General features: G+C 42.5%; 1 protein-coding gene across 1 annotated transcript in view; it reads right to left on the bottom strand.

The window, feature by feature from the left end:
* The window catches only part of DNAH9 (dynein axonemal heavy chain 9), a 304,275-nt gene that overhangs the window by 184,630 nt on the left and 97,349 nt on the right, over positions 1 to 22,296 (bottom strand). Inside the window, exons 26-28 of the mRNA XM_032616402.1 lie at positions 21,920 to 22,080; positions 8,566 to 8,722; positions 1,347 to 1,451 (exon numbers count right to left, since the gene is read on the bottom strand). Of these exons, the coding sequence (XP_032472293.1) occupies positions 1,347 to 1,451; positions 8,566 to 8,722; positions 21,920 to 22,080 (423 nt within the window). The remainder of the gene's footprint in view (positions 1 to 1,346; positions 1,452 to 8,565; positions 8,723 to 21,919; positions 22,081 to 22,296) is intronic.

The following is a 22,296-nucleotide window of genomic DNA, read 5'->3' on the forward strand; positions in this document are numbered from 1 at the left end:
CTGGTTCCAAGTTGTGAGGTGACTACTTGCAGGTGAATGCAGTTAGTGGACGTGTTTTGTTTGTTCAGCTCAGGTTTTGTTTTTGATTAAATAAATTGCCAACTTTTAGAAATCTAGAGATTTTTAATAAAAATCTGGACTCTCAGCTTCTCCTTAAAATGTAAAAGATCTGGCAACACCGGCCTCATATTCTCACGAGGCAGAGGTGTGCTGGTAAACATGTAACAACCAGCTCTCCAGGAAAAAAAAATGCCCCTGTAGGATTTGCCCATTTCCGTGGTAGCCAACGTCAGGCTGCCAATGTGACGGCACAATCAGCTCTTGTGAACCAAGCCAGTCAAGGGTTTTCAGCTGAGAGGGTGTTCAGGCAGCTCTGTGACTTACTTCTTCTACCTACTCCTACTGAATCAAACAACCCTAAGGAAAGGGAAGGCCCCGTATCACCCCTGGGAACAAGAGAAGAAACTACATTTCTGCAACTTTCAGGAGCTTCACCAAGAAACAATGCAGACAAGCGTCAGCAAGTTGGTACAAAGCAGACTTTCAGCAAAGGTTTGTTCACTTTTTTCTACCCCCGCTCTTTCTGCTGCTCCCACTGTCTATGGGATCCTTACCCAAATCCAAATCCTCTCCATCTTTTCAAGGCCTGGCTTCAAGATAACAGAAATCAAATCACATCTAGAACATTGAAGAGTGTCTCAAGAACTCAAGATTTTTGAAGTTAGGAATAGTGTCCTATTCAACTGGGGACCCTTCACACTGGCCTTGAGCACAGCCCTGACTACGCTGTAGGTGTTTAGTAAGCGCTTCCTGGATGACCTGAAAGACAAGTGCCATGCTTAGGGGAAATCTAACCAAAAACTGATTTTCTTCATCCAACAACACTCATGCTGCCCCCTCACTTTGTACATAATTAGGTGAGCAAGGCTGAGGGAGGTGGGGCGCCTGGCTAGGATGCTCAGTAAGGAAACGGATGAGCTGAATTTCAAGTCCTGGTCTGACAACTTCCCAAGTCTGTGCCTCTTCTAAGGAGCTGGGCTCTGCCATCTTTTTGGATCCTTTCTTACCCCTACGAAGCAGGTGCATGGATGTTCTTTCTTCCTGTTTTACAGAGGAGGAAATGGAAAATCATGGCCAGTAAATGGATCCATCTTGGTAGGGACCAGCACAATACCCATATCCTGCACCCAGGCCTGATTTTAGCAGGTGGAAGAAAGGTCAGGAAATGCAACAGGGGAAAGGGTAGAGGCAAGTGGATGAGGAGAGGGTAAAAGCAAGAGGATGTACAAGTCCTCAGTGCTTGGCACGAAGATCACAGCGCTCCCATCAAGTTCTGGCCCCCATACCTGCACAGCCACCACTGACAAGACCTCCACGGAGATTCGATTAAACTCATCAAAACAGCCCCAGGCACCGGTCTGAGCAAGGCCTTTGTAGATGTTGCCGCAAGACTGCAACAAAATGTACAAAGATTAAATTACTATCTGCTGGGCTTACTGTTACGCATCTAAGTAATTTTTCATCCCCTTTATTGTAGAACTTCCAGTTCCCTAAAGACCACTGGTTAGAAACTCGTATTAAAATTTCAAGGACAATTAAAATTTTGATGGCTTTGGGTGTCAACATAAGTCATGGAATCAAACAGAACCTTTTCAAGACACTTCGACCAAAATCCCTTTAAAATGTCATCAGGCTTGTATTGATTCTGTAGCTTTCAAAATCCCAGGAAACGAATAAAATAGTACATTTCTTGCACCATACAGACAAAAATCCTTCCACTTAGCCTTCGGCATGTGCTGATGAAAAAGTTTACGTCTGTCTCTTTGAATTCATGCAAAATACCCAGGTTTCCCAGAGTGATGGGAAGCTGGAGATGTGGGTGGGAAGGGATAACTTCTTTTGGAAATAAACTACAGGTAAATCTTTTTAAATGAGAGTAAGGGGATAATTTCAGATGGGAGATGGTATATCTGTCCTAAAAGTGAAAACCACTCTGGCCATTCAGTGTGAACTAGTAAACCATGGAGCCATATACAGGGAGAGACAGCTGGGAGACTCTCAAGGCCATTGGCAAGGAAACATCACTGATGTGCTCAGAACATGCAAATAGTCGAAAAGTCCATTCATTTACTCAGTGGGCAGTTTTTGACTATCTGCTCCATGCATAGCTCACGTGCTAGACCCAGAGAGGCTCAGTCCCTCTAAGAGCTTCTAGTTAGGTTGTGGAGATAAGGCATACAAATAAAACAGGAAAATTGCTACATGAGCAGTGGTTCCAATGGATAATATAGATCACAAATGTTATGCAGTTCAGAGAGGGGTGGGTCAAAGTGCTCTAGATGGATCCATTTTGCCAAAGAAGTGAATTTCACATAGTACTACAACAGCACTTTCCAAAGTTTATTTCATGGAATGCCAAAGCTGGGAGATGCTCCTTGAAGACAAGACTCTCTGGTAAATCAAGTTTGGAAAACACTGCTTTCTATAACCCACTTTGGTCAATTTACAATGTATAAGGGCATTTTAAGGGCCCTGAGAAGTCAGGCAAAATTAAATTAGTTCAACTTTGTTATATGGCTAGGATTTTTTTTTTCTCTCATGTGACCCCTGATTTTCAGAACGCATTCTGGCAAACATTAGCGTAGTGGAAGGAACACAAGAACAGAACCAGAAGATCTGGAGTATTGATATCTCACAGAAGTACATGGTATCTTCAGAACATACATTGGAATCATGGCTTAATAAGATAACAGTATCTGTGCAGGCATAGCAGAAGGATAAGGGCTTTCCAGGAGGAGGAAGGATTATGGACAAAGGATGAGCAAAGTCATGGTATGTACAGAGAAAAATAAAGGTGTCATTTTGGCATGAAAGTTGATTTAATAAAGAGGGTCATGGTTCTGAAAAGGCTTGAATTATTATAAGAGATCTTTGGAGGTTTGGAGCAGAGAAAAACGTGATTAAATCAGTATTGTAGGAGACCCAGTCTAACATCACATAAGCTAGGTTAGATGCGGGGCAGACTTTGAAAACAGAGGGAAGAAGCAACCCCACCTTTTACTAAGCTCCTTGAATTAAGTGATTTCTCTATTCATGCAACAAATCTACTCTGAGTCTGTGCTATGTGCTAGGGGCTGTCCTAGGTCATGAGGATTCAGCCCTGAACAAGGGAGAATTGACCCGATCCTCAGGGTTTTGGATCCTAACGGGGAAAACAGAAAACGAACACTAAACTATCAGTAGTGATAAGTCCCAATGGAGTCTTAACATGAGGGTAATGTGGCTATTTATTTATTCATTGTTTTATTGAGATGTAATGGACATGTAGCTATTTCAGATTGAGAAGTCAGTCTCCCTGAGGAGGTGACATGAGTTCTAGGCATTGTGTTTGTGTGCTCAAAAAATTCTGCAGGTGGATATTGCTCGTATTATATTCATGAGTGTGTGTGTGTGTGTGTGTGTATACATATGTATATATACACGTATATATAATAAAACATAATATATATTTTATATTTCATTTATATGACATACTTATATTCCCGAACTTCTGCTTAGTATTTGTGACATTTGACAGGTTGCCATATATACATGACATTTGACAGGTTGCCACACACACACACACACACACACACACACACACACACACACACACATATATATGTAAAATAATAAAACAACCTGTCTGGGGCTTCCCTGGTGGCGCAGTGGTTAAGAGTCTGCCTGCCGATGCAGGGGACACGGGTTCGTGCCCCAGTCCGGGAGGATCCCACATGCCACGGAGCGGCTGGGCCCGTGAGCCATGGCCGCTGAGCCTGCACGTCCGGAGCCTGTGCTCCGCAACAGGAGAGGCCACAACAGTGAGAGGTCCGCGTACCGCAAAAGGAAAAACAAACAAACAAACAAACAAGAAACAACCTGTCAACTATCACATATACACACATTACATATATGTATATCACATACACACATTATATATATATCGCCACCTGTCAAAGGTTATAAACACTAAGTCAGAGTTTTGAGAATCAAAATCCATGCTTCTCCAGCTAACAGTGGTTTTAAAACATTTTAAAGCTGTGGATACCTTTCATCAAATGGAAATCCAATACATAAAACAGAAGAAAGTAGAGTTTCCATAGTGGGATAATCGTCACCCCACACTTTACCCCCAAGGGCCTGAGCAGAACCCAGAACTCCATGTGGCCCCATTTTTTGACAGGAAACAATTAAGATGTCACCACAACAGCACAACGGTACCGTTAGCTGGGCTGGGCTGGGCTGTTGCCTTGCCATAAGATGGTGAGTTTCTGGGACAGCATAAGGGCTCTCAGAATAAGGTTGAAGGCCTGGAAGCGAGAGCATTGCTGAAGGAAGTATAAACATTGCTGACTGATTGGAATGATGGAAGGAAGGACAGGAAACAATTAAGATGTCTTAAGATGTCCACCCTGGCCTACGGGGAAAAATAAGATGATTAGTATTGATGCGATGAGGAACCTGGCCGGAAGGAAACAGGGAGTCAGCAGGAACTGTCTGAGAAGAGTATTGACCGAATATGAGAGAAGGGCATCCAAACGGAGGCCTCTACTGCCTAGTTAAAGACACTACCAGAACTTGGGTTAAGCTGGAAAACAGATTCAGGAGTCATCCGTATAAAAGTAAAACTTGAAGTGATGAAAGGGGGTCAAAAATGAGATCAAGAAGGCAAGATCAGATAGAATTGTGGAAGGATAATGTTTCAGAAGCGTAGAGAGCAGGGTTTCTCAAGGAGTGGGAGTTCTATAGTATTGATGCCATGGAGAAGTCACAGAATTCCAGATACTTTCAGATTCAAAGTCATTTGATGTTTCAGCAATAGCCTCTCCAGATTGAGGTCCAGGGGGAAAGTATTGCTGCTATAATATGAAGAATGTCTTAGCACTAAAACAGCAACTATTTCCAGAGAAAGTGGCTAGTTTTACGGGTTTTCCAACCAGCACTAGTAGAGTAAAGCAAACCCTAACCCTAACCCTTTCCCCCAAGCCTCCACACAGTTCTTGAGTCCACCCCATTACCCAACGCCTCCCTACAGAATTCCTGAGGCAGAGGGGATTGTGAGGGTCCTTGACAAAGCCCAAACTCTCCTCTTTCCTCCTCCTCTGTTTCACCACCGACCCACGCCCTCCCCATGTTCACTAAGTATCATTTAATTTTTTCAAGCCTCTCAATCTTTCTTTTCCGTTTCTGCTACCCCATCATCCGGCTTCTCTGCTTCTCTGGTTTGAACGACTGCAATGTTCTTCCTAAAAATGTTCCTCCCCCCACTTCCAGTCTCTTCCTGTCTCCCTTCATCTGGCTGCCTAGGGAGTCTTCCTTAAAGACCGTTTGTCTTCATCACGCTCCTGCTTCAGTCCTGCAGCCTGCAGCGTTTCTGGGGCCTGACACCTCAAGGTCAGAGCTTCCCAGTGGTCTTGTGTTCCTCCTCTCCCTGCTCAACCCCATCTCCCAGCCTCCCCTGTTCCCCAAGCCACTCGAATGGACTCCACCGTGGTTCCATGTTTGTTTCTAGCTTGTTCTCTGGAGATACTGAAACAGAATGGGCTGCTGTGAGTGACGCTGGTGAAGGTTCTTTCTGACCTTCACTCCTTTCCTCTCCTCGCCCCAGACAAACCCTGTGAAGAGAGCTCAGGGTGAAGTCAGCACAGGGAGCAGGGGAAGGACAGCAACTGCACAAAGAACTCGGTCCTGTTTTTGAAGCTGATGTTTTAGTGGGTGGGGTTGAGTTAAAATGTCGCACGCCCTGTTTGGTGCTCATCCAAACCTTAACAACCTTAAACAACCTCAGCTCTTACCTCCTCCACGATGTCTTTTCTGACCAGCACACTTGGTGGCTCTCCCACAGCTCTGGAGCATTCCAGGGATTAGAGTTCGTAGAACACGCATTAGCACTCAGGGTAATGCTGTCTGCTATCTCCCCTAATTATTTCATATATCGTTCCTGTCTCTCCTAATGGACTGGGTTATGCTTACTCTATCTATCTATCTATCTATCTATCTGCCATTCATCTATTATCTCTCTCATCTCTGTCATCTATCTACCTACGTATCTTTATTTCCTTTCTTTGCTCCTTCCTCCTTTCCTTCCTTCCTTCCTTCCTACCCATCTATCTCTTATATGTCTATCTATCTATCTATCATCTATCTTTTATCTATTTATATCTATCATTCATCTATTATCTCTCTCATCTCTGTCATTTGTTGACCTGCCTGTTTTCTTTCTTTCCTTTTCTCCTTCCTTCTTTCTTCCTTTCTTTTTCTTTCTTTCTCTCTCTTTCTTTATCATCTATCTATCTACCTACCTATCTATCTCTGATATCCTCCCATGATTCCCAACAGATGCTGAGCAATGGTGATACTCAATAAATTGATGGCTGGTGTGTACTCTGAGATAAAAATAATTCCAAATAGCTGGACAACAAAGGGAAGAGGAGGTTTGCAAACTGCTTACTTATTGAGGCTGTTTGGTTACAAAGGATGTTTGGTGTCTAGGAAGGGATCACCTTACCTTTGCTGTATCTCACTACGGCTATACCTACTGTTCTTGCTCTGATCTGTGTTTGTACTAGACGCACATGACTGAAGCTTTGCACAGTTCAAACAAATTAAGGGCAGACTCCTCCTTTCACCCTGTACTCTTAGAGGAATTGGTGGGGTCAGGGTTCAGTAATAAGTTGTGTTTTTTTTTTTTGTGGTACGCCGGCCTCTCACTATTGTGGCCTCACCCATTGCGGAGCATAGGCTCCAGATGTGCAGGCTCAGCGGTCATGGCTCACGGGCTCAGCCACTCTGCGGCATGTGAGATCATCCTGGACAGGGGCATGAACCCGTGTCCCCTGCATCGGCAGGCGGACTCTCAACCACTGCGCCACCAGGGAAGCCCAGTAATACGTTTTTGAGAGGACTGGGTAAAATGACCTTAGTGACCTCTGGCCACGGGGCCAACTCATCTCTTGCTATTTCCCATGTTAAGCATTACTTAGAAGAAATCTGGCTGATTTTCTTCAATCAGTACCCCAGGTCTTCCACATCTAAATGAGTGTGTCCTCCAGAATGTTGGGTGGGAGAGTATATTTATCTCAGCAGTGTTGCCATTGATCAACTCTAGAAGAATCTAGAAACTTAAAGTAATCCTTAAAGTTTAGCTTGTTCCTTTAGAGGGGAAGAAAATCGTTTCTTCTTCCAGCCTGCTTAAAGAGAAACAGTATCTTTATGTGTTGATCAATAAAGGCAACCATATTAAAATTTAGTGTGTGACTATGAGAAGACAGCTATTTTGGGTCTGAATCCTCATTTTGTTTGCTTTATATGAGAAAACATGATGCTATAGGATTCTGTAACTCTGCACAGCAGAATTTTATATACAAGAGAAATTATTAAAGTTATAGCAGATCAGTCTCATTTACAGAGTTCTATACGTGGTAACTGAAGGTATTATCTTGCAGTCTCTAAATTTATTTATTTATTTTTGTGGTACGCGGGCCTCTCACTGTTGTGGCCTCTCCCGTTGCGGAGCACAGGCTCCAGGCGCACAGGCTCAGCAGCCATGGCTCACGGGACCAGCCGCTCCGCAGCATGTGGGATCTTCCCGGACCGGGGCACGGACCCGCATCCCCTGCATCGACAGGCGGACTCTCAACCACTGCGCCACCAGGGAAGCCCCTAAATTTATTTTTTAATAAAATTTATTTTACAGGCAATATATCACATCATATATATATAAATATTTGATCTATTTAGTGCAAATGTTTTCTTTTTCCACTCTAAATTTATTTACCTGCTATCCTATTTTCAAAAGGAAACTTAAGGGCAGTTTACAAAAATATATACAATAAAACAAAATAGAAATGAGACAGTGAGACAATCTGTTATTATGCATTTTTCAAAAAAAAGAATCTGAATAAGGTCTAGTTGTGAGCAGAACGTCGCTAGCACAGAAGTGACCTAATGGGCCTCTTGTTTCTTTTTCATTTCTCTATGACACAGAGCCTGGAATACATTAAAAAATGTAAAAATGATGAGTGCCTGGATGAAGAACATTACCCTTGCACTTGTCTTTGTGTACCTCTTGCTAAGAATAGAGGTTACTCTAGTATGTCTTTGGAAGCCAAACCTAGAATATTTTGCCCTTGTAGAAATTCTGGGGAAATGCCCACTTTTCCACAAGAGCACATCTATGACTTTTATGTGAAGATTTTTATATCAGCCACTTATGAGCCTTTCTGTGGTTCTGGGTCAAATAATGAATTTAGGCCTTTGGATACATGTTCAGCTTCTCCATTTTATAGATGATGAAAGGAAGACCCCAGAGGTGAAGTCATCTCTCTGTGGTTGCCAAGCTTATCAGTGGAAGTGGATTCCACGGTGCTAAAGTTTACAGGGAGGTCCACAAGCTCCTGAGGGCAAGGGTCCTCAGGCCTCCTGTGAAGGAGCAGGGACGTCCCTGTCTGGGCCTCTGAGCTGGACCAGGGTGGCGAGGATGAAGCTGCAGCCCAGCTCCTAGTCCCCCCAACGCTGGGCCTGTACCTTATAGTCCATCTGCTCGGAGCAGTTAAACACGTAGACCATGATGCCCAGCGCTCGGCCCAGGTCCTTGGTGGTCTCTGTCTTGCCTGTGCCTGCAGGTCCTGCTGGAGCCCCGCTCATGGTCAGGTGCAGAGACTGGGTGAGGGTGATGTAGCACCTGCCGAACACAGGAGGGTGGAGGTCACTCTCAGTGCCACAGGTGGCCCCACAAATAGCTCTGGCCCTGCTGGGTCCTAGGGAGATAGAACTGAGGTTCAAGGCCGTGAGAGACTTGGCACAGCTTCTTGAAGGAAAGCCCAGAGCCCCCAGCTCTGTTCCCCTCTGCGCTGGGGGTGGAACCTTCTAAAGGATCATCTCGTCATGATGCTCCCTCCCAGGGGCTCTCAGCCCGGCCCTTCCTGACCTTGCCCCTGCTTACTTCTCTAGCTCATTTCTCATTGGTTCCTTCCCCCCAGCCCCACTATGTTTAAGTCCATTCATGAAGAGCTATTTTCACTTGTCCAGTGCTATGGTCTGAATGTTTGTATCCCCACTAAATTCATATGTTGAAATCCTAACCCCCAAAGACTGTGGTGTTAGGAGGTGGGGCCTTTGGGAGGTGACGAGGTCATGAAGGTGGAGCCCTCATGACTGGGCTTAGTGCCTTATTAAGGTAGAGCGGTCCTTGCCCCTTCTACCATGTGAAAACACCGTGAGAAGGCACCAGCTGTGAACCAGAAAAAGGGCCCTCACAAGAGCACGACTATGCTGGCACCTTGATCTTGGACTTCCCAGCGTCCAAAACTGTTGAGGTCAAGTCCCCCGAAAACTGAGTTCCTCTACCGAGTTAATGATTAACCTCTGTACCCAAAACATTATTCCTTTTCTCGTCCAACACCTGTTCCCCTCAAGATTGAGGGGCATCAAAGGGGGGACTGAAACTGCATACAAGCCCCTGTGTCCCTGTCCTTTAAGATAACAGCCTTTTGCTTTAGTCTCCCAGGCCTCCCTTGAGTCTCCAAAGGCTGGCTCAAGAGTTAATGATTAGGAAATGTGAAGATGGAGAAACAAAGAATACCTGTTGGACCGGGAAACTGGTACAGTTTAGACTCTAGACGAGCCCCACAGCAGGTCCCGAACACCCAGGCCCCTGAAAGCTACAGATACAGGCCCGACACAACCCCCCCCAAGCTGTTCTTACCGGAAGCAGACCCCACCAGGTGAAAATTGCCAACCGCCAGCACTTAGAGCCCAGACCGGTTGAAACCAGATGATTGGTGATACTCGAAACTTCACATTGATGCCAACCAATTCACGAATAGGACAAGCCAACCAGGCTCCCTGCAGCCCCCTCCCTCACTCTCACGCTGCCTTTAAAACCTTTGTCTCCGAACCGGCAACTTGGAGATGGTCTTAGGACACTAGTCCACCATCTTCCCACGTTGCTGGGCTCCTGAATAAAGCAACTTTTCCTTTTCCACCAACACTTGTCTCTCGAATTGGCCTGTCGAGCGGCGAGCAGCTGAACTTGGGTTCCGTACCGGCCTTGTCCAGTTACACCGTGAGAAATAAATTTCTGTTGTTTATAAGCCACCTAGTGTTTGGTATTTTGTTATAGCTGACTGAACAGACTAAGATGCCAGACACAGTAGGACTGTGCTTGTCCCTCTCTCCTCCCCCATCCAGCTCCTGACCCTTCCTAGAGTCTACCTGGATCAGGTTCCGCTTAGCTGAAGGTTCCTAGCCCCCTGGGACTCATTTTTGCCATGACTTCACCCGCAAGTATTCCCTGAGCCCTCAAACAATGGGGTGAGCGAGCAGAGTAGCTCAGCTGAGCTCCCACTCCACTGTGCTCCACTGTGACTCCCAACTATATATGTCATACACCTCTTCCACATATATCCTCATAAGAAGATGACAAAATGTGCCTTTGCATAATAAGCCCATGAAAAGATGCTCAAAATCATTGATCATTAGGGAAATGCAAATTAAACCCACAGTGAGATACCATGACACACCCACTAGGAGGGCTACAATCAAAAAGACAGACAATAACAAGTGCCGGTGAGGATGTGAGAAAACTGGAAACCTCATACATTGCTGGTGGGAATGTTAAATGGTACAGCTACTTAGGAAGACAGCTTGACAGTTTCTTAAAAAGTAAAGTTTACCATATGATTCATCAATTCCCCTTCTAGGAATTACCCAAGGATAATATGAACGTATGTTCACACAAAGACTTATGCAGGAATGTTCAAAGCAGCAACACCCATAACACTAAGAAACTGGAAACAACCCAAATGTCTATCAACTGTGAATGGAATAACAAAATGTGATACATCCATGCAATGGAATACAATTTAGCAATATAATGGAATGAAGTACTGATACATGTTACAACATGGATGAACCTGAAAAACATTATGCTAAGTGAAGGAAGTCAGATACAAAAGATCTCATATTATTTCATTTATGAAATGTCTGGAAAACACAGAGATAGACAGAAGATCAGTGGCTGCCTAGGAAGGGAGGTGAGGCTGAGTTTGGACTGAAAACAGGGTGACAGCAATGTTGTAAAACTAGATTGTGGTAATGGCTGCACAAGTCTAAGAATTTACTAAAAATCATCGATTTGTACATTTGTAATGGGTGAACTTTAAGACATGTAAATTATATCTCAATAAAGCTTTTAAAACCGTGCCATTGACCTAACTTTTTAATACTTAGAAAATCAGTACAGAGGCTTTCAACTTGCAGGCTAGATGGGGAGGGGACATCTGAGGGGTCCTCTGAAATGCACTCTGTTTGGTTCTGAATCTGATGCTAGAGTTGACCAGAAACTCTGAGCTAACACCTTTCTTGCCAGATGGTGATTGCATCCTCACTGCAACCAAAATTGTTTTGAAAAGACTTGGAGTTCCTGAGTTCTCCTTTAATTAAGTGTGAAATTCCCATAGCTACCTCAGCCTTTGAAAATGAAACCCAGGAAGGTAGTTTCTCCAGGTGGAGAGGAGAGTATGCAGAATTATGATTCTACTTGGAGTTTTCCTGTGTAATGGGGGGCTGGCTGCATTTAACTCCTGGTGAGCTGGGCTCATGCAGCTGCCTCACTTTTCCCTGTGGATTAAGCTCACATCAGAGTTGTTGATCTCTTAGGTGGGCCACGAAGTGAGGTGAGTCAGGGTTAAGGTGAAAAGCTAGGTCCCATCTCACCTTGCTCGGTCACTGTTACCATTTGGCAATGCTTCTCTCCAACACTGGTAGCTAGATCTTCAGAGTTCCATGTGCAGCCTTAACTGTACCTGCTCTCCTAGGCTGAGTTCTGGCTCCAGACTGGCCCCAAGGCCTTCTACCTCTGCCAGCCTCAGGTTCCTTCCAGAAACTGGAGGGCCTGCTGCAGCCCTGTAACCCCCCAGGAGGAAAGGCAGCTGCCTGGATGGGTGGAATCCTGGCCCCCAGCCAACTCTTCTCCCCACTCTCTTTCCCACCCCCTTTCTGTCCCATGGCTGCCTTCTCTGTCAGCCAGAGGGCAATTCAGACTTCTTCTCTCTGCAGCAGCAGGGCTCTCAAGGAATCTGAGAGTCTAGAAGCACAAGGTTCCACAAAAATAGAATTCTCATAGAAAACTCAAGAATCTCCCAAAAGAAATCCTTAGAACTGGGTGTCAATCTCTTTTTGAGCAACTACTGAGCTTCTGATTATCGCCAGAAGAAGCACGTGGGGGGAAATGTCAAAATACATATACATTTGCCCATAATAATAGAACTCTAGAGCTGGAAGGCATTTCTGAGATCAACTAATCTAATCCCCTTAAATTACAGATGGATTGACTGATGTTCAGGGAGGGGAAGTGGGCTGGCTGTCTAAGGAGTTCTAATAACCAAGGCAGGGACAGTGGGGCTTTAGCGTGGGCCATGAGGAAAACACAAAGAAAAGAAAGAAAGAGTATTCCCTTCTTCTGTGTGGGGGGCCACTGAGCCAGTAGGATGTCCTAGTTCTTTGGGACACACACTCCTCCTCTAAGATTCTGTCCGTGGTCTTTAGTTAGATTGTTAGATCCATCTCTTTAAACATCTAAGCCGGCTCCTTCAATCTGCTCCTGTTTCCTAGTGAGGGGGGCAGATCATGCTATTGTGGTTTAAGGCAAGGACTCAGGAGTCAGACACACTGAGTTCAAATCTTGCCTCTACTGCAAAGTGTTTGTGAAACTCGGCCAGGTTATTAAACTTTGGTGCCTTAAAAACATGTGTCACTGGGGTCCATCACACAGTATTTTCTTTGTACAAAGGAATTTAGATAAATCTGCTGCCTCAGAAAAAACTGCAGTTGTGAAAATGGGAAGGAATCCTTTAAGAAGAGCTGTTGCCTTAACCCACTAACCACAACATGAATATGGATCAATTTAGTCTGATTGCTTATTGGGAAGACAGGCCTTTAGTGCTGGAAGAGGCCTCAGAGGCTTGTCTCTTTAACCATGCCAGGCTTCTCCCATTAAATCCTTCAAATACAATCACATAGCCTTTTCTTCCAGTAAGCCATGTTTATTATTTTAGAAGCCAGCTCCTTCCACTGTGGGTCAGTTCTAATTGTTTGAAAGGCCTTCCTAATATCGAGCTGAAGCTGGTTTTGCTTTCTTTGGGCAAATGGTGTCTACAGGCTTTGTTCTTATTTGACCCACCAGGCTCTTGTGAGGACAAGACGAGACAAGAGATATGAAAGTGCCTTGGAAAACAGAAAGCTGATCCACTTTCAACGTATTATTTCTTAAGGTAATAAATATATGAAATGTAGCTTTCCTTTTTTTAGACCAACAACTGACAGATTAATGAAAATATCAAAGGTGTTGTATCTTGATTTCAGGTATGTATAGACTGGCTATCCCAGATGTGTGGTCTGGCTAATCTTAGAGTTGGTGAAATCACTTGATCTGTATTCATTTCCTATTGCTACCACACAATAAGGGCTTAAAACAACACCCATTTATTATCTCACTTCTGTATGTCAGAAGTCAGGTGGCTCCTCTACTGAGGGTCTCACAGGGCCAAAATCAAGGTATCAGTTTGGCTGGACCCTTATCTGGACACTCTGGGGAAGAACCTGCTTCCAAGCTCATTTGAATTCTTGGCTGAATCAAATTCTACCAGTTGTAGTACTGAGGTCCTAAGCAAATGCTGAGGCTGGGGGATCTCTCAGCTTCTAGAGGCCACTGTACCATCCTTGCACAGGGCTCGCTCCATCCTCAAAATCAGCAATGGCATGAAAAATTCTTCTCATGCTTCAAGCCTCTCTGACCTTCCCTCTGCCCTCAGCCAGGAGAAGGCTCTACTTTTAAGGTCTCATAAAATTATATTGGTTCACCTGAATAATTTCCTTTTTGCAGTAAAGCAAAATATAATCATGAGAATGATATCATCCTATTTATAGTTTTCACCCACGCTCAAAGAAGAGGAGATGATACAAGGGAAAATGTCGCTGGGGATCATTCCTAGAATTCCATCTACCACATGGTTCAATAATCATAACTGAGGAATGAACGTGGATGCAACAATATCTACCTGGAGGGAGCCCTCTAGTGGCATTACCAGGACACAGACTCCTGATGTTCAATATATTCATAGATAACTTGAGTTAAGAAATAATTGATTAGATAGAAGGTAGACCAAAATTGTAAATAATTTTAGCAATTGAAAATGATGTGGTAGACCCAACAAAGTGAAACTTAAGAAGAACAAATGCAAATTAATCTTCCAAGCACTTGCATGTACATGGAATGGGGGCAATGTGGTTAGATGGCAAGTCACAGGAAAAAGACCCAGGGATTGCGATAGGTTCCCAACTCAACATAAGAAATAGCACTAATAGAAGAATGTCCTTAGCAACAACCGAAAACAAATCTGTCCATCTTATAATATTTTAATATTTAAAATTTGAAAATTGTTTGTCCTCAGCATAAATACCTCCAATTCTAAGATCCATTCCTTATGCCATGTGGTTATGAGGTCCTTCATCATCTAGTGCTCATCTTCACTAGTTGGTAAATGTCTTTCTCAAAACGTGACAGGAACAACTGAGAGCAATGAGTGACATATGATCTACCAAGAATAACACACACTTAGTAACTAAACTTGAATAGTTTAATTATGCTTCATATTATGTGTATGGTTCAAATATAACTAGAAATTCTAGAAGTGACTTAGAAAAAGGAGAACAAGAGCATAATTCTTAGAATTTTTAATATGGGGCAGTAGATGGGAAGAATAGGAGATAAATTTACAAAAAAACAATTTTCTCCTATATGTAAATGAACAGAAAGTTAAAGATATAATGAAATTAAGCAAAGATTTCTTAGTTACAACACCAAAAGCACAGTCCATAAAAGAAAAATCTGACAACCTGGACCTCATCAACATTAAAAACTTTTGCACTTCAAAAGATGCCATGAAGAAAATGAAAAGATAAACAACAGGCTGGGATAAAATATTTGCAAACATATATGCAGTATGTCCGGAATATACAAAGAAGTCTTAGAACTCAAAAAAGAGTACAAACAGATCAATCAAAAAATAGATAAACGATATGAACAGAAATGATGCCAAAGAAGATGTATAAATGGCCAACAAGCACATGAAAATATGCTCAATAACATTATTACAGAAATGCAAATTAAAACTCAAATGAGATGCTACTTCACATCCACTAGAATGGCTACAATAAATAAGACAGATAATAATAAATGTCAAGGATGTGGAGAAATGAGAAGCCTCATACATTGCTGGTGGGAATACAAGACGATCCAGCCACTTTGGAAAATAATTTGGCAGTTTATCAAAAAGTTAAACATAAAACTGCTGTACTACCCAGCAATTCCTCCCCTAGGTATACACCCAAGAGAAATGAAAACATACATCCACGCAAAGACTTGCAAGCAAATGTTCACAGCAGCATTGTTTATAATAGCCCCAAACTGAAAATTACCTAAGATGACTATATAGACAAAATGTGTCTTATCTGTAAAATGGAATATTATTCAGAAATAATAAGTAACAAACTACTGACACATGTTCTATCATGGATGAACCCCAAAACGTTATGCAAAATGAAACAAGTCAGACACAAGAGACCACATGTTGTATTGTTCCATTTATAAGAAATGTCCGGAATAGGCAAGTTTATACAGACAGAAAGTAGATTAGTGGTTGACCAGGGCTGGGGGTGGGAGTGAGGATCAACTACAAATGGGTATGAGGGATCTTACTGAGGGGCATAAACATGTTGCAAAATTGATTTACGGTGATGGTTACACTACTTGATAAAGTTACTAACACTTGGAATGGGTGAAATTTTTGACATAAAATAAAGCTCAATAAAGTTGTTTTAAAATATATATATATAGGGACTTCCCTGGCAGTCCAGTGGTTAAGACTCTGTGCTTCCAGTGCAGGGGGCACAGGTTCAATCACTGGTCAGGGAACTAAGATCCTGCATGCTGTGTGGCACAGTCAAATAAAACCCCACAAAAAAACAAAACAAAACAAAAAATATATATATATATATAAAGTGAAGAACCAATCTTATATAGGACCAAAAAAATTAAAAACTACATAGAGATAACAATAAGAAACACTCAAAACCTATATGAAGATACTTATAAACTTTTCTGAGAAACATAATTGAAGGTATGAACAAAGAAAAGCAAATCACATATTATAAAGATGGCCTGGCCATTCTTTCAAAATCAATTTGAAGGTTTTAAGGCTCACCAATCAAAACCCTAATAATTTATATTTTAGAACCTGACAAAATGATGAAAGCTCATTTGAAAGAACAGAAGAACTTTAAGAAAAAGGAAAGGAAAATGAAAATGAATGATACAAACCTTTACTATAAAAATATTACCACTCACAATAAAGTTACAATCCTTAAAGAGTATTGCATATAGATGGATTGATATACTGATGAAACAGAATAAGAATAGATACTTTGAAGCAGTTTGATAGACTCAAAACTGAATATGGTTGACCAAACATCACAAACCAGTGAGGGAAAGGACCCATAACTCATGTGCTGGGCCTACTGACTACTTAGAAACAACAACAACAAAACATTTAATTATATGCTCCCTAACATAGTTTCTATGGGTTTTCCTTTCCCAGGACTCCACACTTTGGAAAGCCATCTCTCCTCTACATGGAGTATTCCCATGGGGCTGTCAATCAAAGTATTTTCCACCTTGCCAGAAGCTGCCTGCCAATGCAGGGGACACGGGTTTGAGCCCTGGTCTGAGAAGATCCAACATGCCATGGAGCAACTAAGCCCCTGTACCACAACTACTGAGCCTGCTCTCTAGAGCCCATGAGCCACAACTACTGAGCCCGTGAGACACAACTACTGAAGCCCGCGTACCTAGAGCCCGTGCTCCGCAACAAGAGAAGCCACTGCAATGAGAAGCCCGCCCACCACAAGGAAGAGTAGCCCCCGCTCGCCACAACTAGAGAAAGCCCTCACAAGCAACAAAGACCCGACGCAGCCAAAAATAAATAAGTAAAATTAATTTATTAAAAAAAAGCTGTCCCACAAGGGGTGGGCACAAGGCTCGGCCTGAGCAAAATACTCCATCTCATCGTTTGCAGTAACTGGCTCAGAGACGGGCACATGATCCAAACAGGACCAATCAGGGTCCCTTTAAGGAATCTGACATATGGTGCTGGGAAAGAGAGGGTCTCTCTTCCTCCTGGATCCGGTGTGGGCCATCTTTCCAGCCAAAGAAAAACAATGCAAGAAAGGAATCAGCTCTCAGAAGAGAGCAAAGCCATGATAAGAGAGAGACAGTAAAGCCCTGATAGCTCCCTGTTCAGGCCCGAAAGCTGGTTACACTGCAGCAAGCTGGACTCCTACCCCAGAAGTCTGACTTAACAAGTCCTCTTTCTGTTTAAGTTAGTTTGAGTTAGTTCAAGTTAAGTTAGACTTCTATCACTTGTAACCAAAAATGTGGGGGGTTTTTTTGGTTTTTTTTTACAAAAATGTTTTGATGAAAACATTCACTTTACTCAGTAGTCAAAAAATTTACCAAGGAATTAAAAAAGGTTAAAGGAAAAAGTAAAATAACATAAACCATAATACAATACAGGTGAATATTAAACTGATCTTAAAATGGGCAGGAACTTGCTAAGTGTAAAAGTAATAAAATGAGCAATGATAATAACAACAAATTCACAGGAGAAGGAAATCTAACAGCCAATAAACACATAAAATGCTCAAGCCTGTGAGTAATTAAGAACATCAAGATCCAAATGAGATACCATTTTGACTTATAAAGTTAATAATATTTTAAACAATAATACTTAATGCTGGTAAGGATATTGTGAGATGACCACCTCATAAACTGCTAGTGACAGTGGGAACAATATCTTTTTAAAGAATAACTTGAAAGTATGTATCATCTAATTATCCTGCTTCTTGGAATCCCTCCTGGGGAAATAATGGGAAATATAGTAAAAATTTATATATAAGTGAGTTCACAGCAGCTTTATTTTTAGCAGTAAGAGCTTAGATACAACTTAAATGGCCCATAATGTGGTTATGTTACATAAACTATGGGATACTTGTAAATAGAAGATAATCCAGCTATAAGAGGGGTTTAGAAGAATATTTAGAGAGTATATACATGATATATTGTTACATGAAAAAGTCTATGATATTTTATATACAGCATATGGTTGCAATTTCATTTTTTCAAAATCTACATGAGAAGGAAACAGACTGAATATTAACAACGGTTATTCCTGGTAACTTTTATTTTCTTTGTTTACAGATTACTAAGTTTTTCAAAAATAATATCAGATAAAAACTTAAAAAGAATTGCTGGATCATATGGTAGTCCTATTTTTAATTCTCTGAGGAACCTCCATACTGTTTTCCATAGTGGCTGCACCAATTTACATTCCCACCAACAGTGAACTAGGGTTCCCTTTTCTCCACATCCCCACCAACATTTATTATTTGTTGTCTTTTTATGATAGTTATTCCAACAGGTATGAAGTGATATCTTACTGTGGTTTTGATTTGCATTTCCCTAATGATTAGTGATGTTGAGCATCTTTTCATGTGCCTGCTGGCCATGTGTATGTCTTCTTTGGAGAAATGTCTGTTCAGGTTTCCTGCACATTTTAAAATCAGATTGTTTTTTTGATGGAGTTGTATGAGCTCTTTTATATATTTTGGATATTAACCCCTTCTCAGACATATCATTTGTAAATATCTTCTCCCATTCAGCAGGTTGTCTTTTTGTTTTGTTGATGGTTTCCTTCACTGTGCAAAAGCTTTTAAAAAAGAATGAGATTTTGCCATTTGCAACAATATGGATGGTCTTCGAGGGTATTATGCTTAGTGAAGTTAAGTCAAACTGAGAAAGACAAATACTGTATGTTTTCACTTATATGTGGAATCCAGAAAATAAAATGAATGAATATAACAAAACAGACTCACAGATACAGAGAACAAACTAGTGGTTACCATTGGGGAGAGGACTGGAGAGAGGGATAAGATAGGGGAAGGGGATTAAGAAGTATGAACTATTATGCATAAAATAAATAAGATACAAGGATGTAATGTACAGCACAGGAAATACAACCAATATTTTATAATAACTTTAAATGGAGTATAATGTATAAAAACATTGAATCACTATCCTATATACCCGAAACTAATATAGTGCTGTAGGTCAACTATATTTCAATTAAAAAAACTTAAAAAGAAAGTGTAAGACTTTGCTAGTTGCGTCCTACCCAGCAAATCACCCTCAAAGACTCTTGCATCAATTATATCTCACCCACTTGCAGTAGTGCCTGAGAAATTAAGAGGTACTCAAAATTGATAAGCTGTTGATTAAAACAGTACTTCCGGTACGGGGCTGAAAGGGGTGTTTGTGTGCAAACATGAGGGAAGGGGGGTAAAGGGGGAGGAGATCATCCACAGGTTAAGAAACAACTTAGGAGAATGGCTTTTGTTCAGCCTGAAAAAGTATCTCCGTTTAGTCCTTCAACTTAGCAGTGTGCCAAAGTCCTGTGACAATGGCTGAGCCATTGTACCTACTTATACATTCAGGTCCCATCCAGGCAGTGGGAAATTCCAAAGAAACAGGCATAATCAGTCGGACGTACTGTAATGTGGTTGTGCTTTTAATGAATGTGCAGAGGTTGTATGGATAAATTGTCCATTTGATTAATTCCTCTGGCAGGAGAGAATTAAACGTACTTAAGCTACACACTAGCAAAAGCTGAATGCTCTTTAAAATGTGATTTTCTGTGTTGAGGCCAATTTCTTTCTGGGCAAAACATTTCTTGAGATAATAATGGAAGTCAATGAGAAAATGGAATTCACCATATAAATATTCACTATATACTACTTTGTCAGAAAAGTATCTCATGTGCAAAACAACGTCAAGGTCTGCATAGTATTTGCCATTCTTTGCAGCAAATCTTTCTTGAAAGTTCCTATTTGCATCCTTTCATATGAGAGGTGATAAACGCCTATTTTAGAAATAATTCACTGTCAAAACTTTACCCTTTCCCTCTATGAGGTATTCGGCATTAGAGTACTAGAGACCTCTAAACCCAAAAGAGGTAATTATCTTCTTCAACTCCTGCGCAGGTAGGAAGACCCAGGGAAAAGACAGTGCTGTGTTTTTTATCACTTGGAACGATAATGTCTGGTGTGCCTGTGGGCAGGAAGGAAATATTTTGCATGGTATGGGAAGCTGGGCATACTACTCCGAACCTCAGAAGTCATTTCCCTGCCTTTACACAAGGAGTACTTCGTGAATGCCTATTATTTGCTGGACACGGTGCTGGGTCCTGGGGCAGAGCAGTGAGCAAATCAAAGCCAATGTTTTTGTGGAACATACAGTCACAGTGAGAGACAGACATTAACCAAGTTGCTCAAATATATAATGGCTTCATTATTCTGTTCCGAGCGATATAAATTCCAAAACTATTAGCTCCAAGTCCAAGGCAGGCAGAAAAGCTCACTGCCAAAGAGAACACTCTTCCCAAAGCCCTTCCTGTTTAGGACTGGTGTGCTGCTGAGAATCATCATAAAGACAAAGAGCATATGAGAGGGTCCCCTGTGAATGAAGCTTGAGGTGGGAAAACTTTTCCCTGAACCCACAGTGAATGAGCCCCTCCAACTGATCATGACCCAGGAAAGCCCGGGTAAAAGCCCGAGATGCCCAAAGCCCCAGAGGTGCTGCAGCCTTTACTGTTCCAGCTGCAGAGGGACCTGCATCCCTCTGAACCTACGCTGTCTGCCTTTTGTCCTCAGCTGGGACAGCGAGCAGGGTGGTGCCCAGCGAGAACAGGAGGCAGCGAAGCGGCTGCTGCTGCTTCTCTGGGAGCCAAGGCACAGGTGGAGTCCTGTGTGGATCCCTCCTCTGAACCGACCTCCCCTTCCTGATTCTGTCATTCTTACAATAATCAACTACCCTTCATTCATCAATGGATAATAATTCAACGTCTACTAGGTACTGGTGATAATAGCAACAAACAAGACAGACAAAGGTCCCTGAGAGCAAAAAAGTTTACATTCCAAAGGGGACTGCCGCCAATAAGCAAGAAGGCAAGTTCATTTCAGAATGTGGGAAATGTAAGGAAGAGGATAAACGGAGCGATGCATAGGGTTATTGCCGTGTGTGTGGTGTATGTTTGTAAATTTTTTTCTACGTATGTCATATTTCCCTCAATAGAAGTGGAGTTTAACTTTTAGTCATCTTTGTATTCCCAGTGACTAGTTCAGGGTCTGGCATGGATTCATTTATAATGAATATGAATGACAGAGAGTATGGTAAAAGAAATTGTAAGCTCCTGAATGGTAGGGACCTTGCTCTCATCTTTGTATTCCCAAAGTGAGAGGTGCTAAATAAATGTGCCAGTTGATTGATAAGAAAATAGTCATAGCAATTATTTACTGAGCACTTATTATGCCCTGAACTCCTTAACAAGCATTCCTGTTTTTTATCCTTACAAAATTCACGTCAAGTGGGAGTTACTACCTCCATTTCATGGATGAATAAACCAAGAATCATGTCAAGGTTTTCATGGTCAAACAACAGCTGGTATGTGTCACAGCTGGAATGAGAATCCAGGTGTGTAGGACTGCCTAGTCATTCCTCAAAAAGCCATGGCTCATCGATTTGCTCCGGGGTTTGCTCTGATACGGGCTCTGTCCTACACCCTTTCAGTTTTATTTTACCTCTGTTGGGTTGCGTCTGGCCCTCGCCCTGCAGCTCTGTGGGCAATAGCAAGTGACACTGGGTGGTCATTGGATGGTGTGAGCCAAACAGCAGGAGGGTTCTCTGTCAGTGGCTGACTCCAGTGCTCACCTGTCTGTCAAAGGCGTGATCACCAGGCGAGGTTTATTTCCCAGGTACTCATAGGAGTATAGAAACTGAGCATCACAGATGTTGGCAAAGCAGTGTTTGGCCTCGTCATCCCAGCGATGCCGCAGCTGGGACAGCCAGAGGAAAGCCTGGGCATTGTCCACCTAGAGAGGGCATGGCAGAGGAGGTGGGTGAATCACAGGGTGCAATAGGTAGCAGGCAGCCTCGTGGCCACAGGATCCACAGGGGTCTGGATGCCCTGGGTGTTGGGTGCTGCGTACCGGTCAGGAGAGCAGTATGCTGCCCACCACAGCACAGGAAGCACGAGCCGCTCAGATGATGCTGTTCTGCTGGGGTTCTAAAGGCATGAGCAGCCACCG

The sequence above is a fragment of the Phocoena sinus genome, chromosome 20 (assembly GCF_008692025.1).
Source record: "Phocoena sinus isolate mPhoSin1 chromosome 20, mPhoSin1.pri, whole genome shotgun sequence".
NCBI classification, from domain to species: Eukaryota; Metazoa; Chordata; class Mammalia; order Artiodactyla; family Phocoenidae; genus Phocoena; species Phocoena sinus.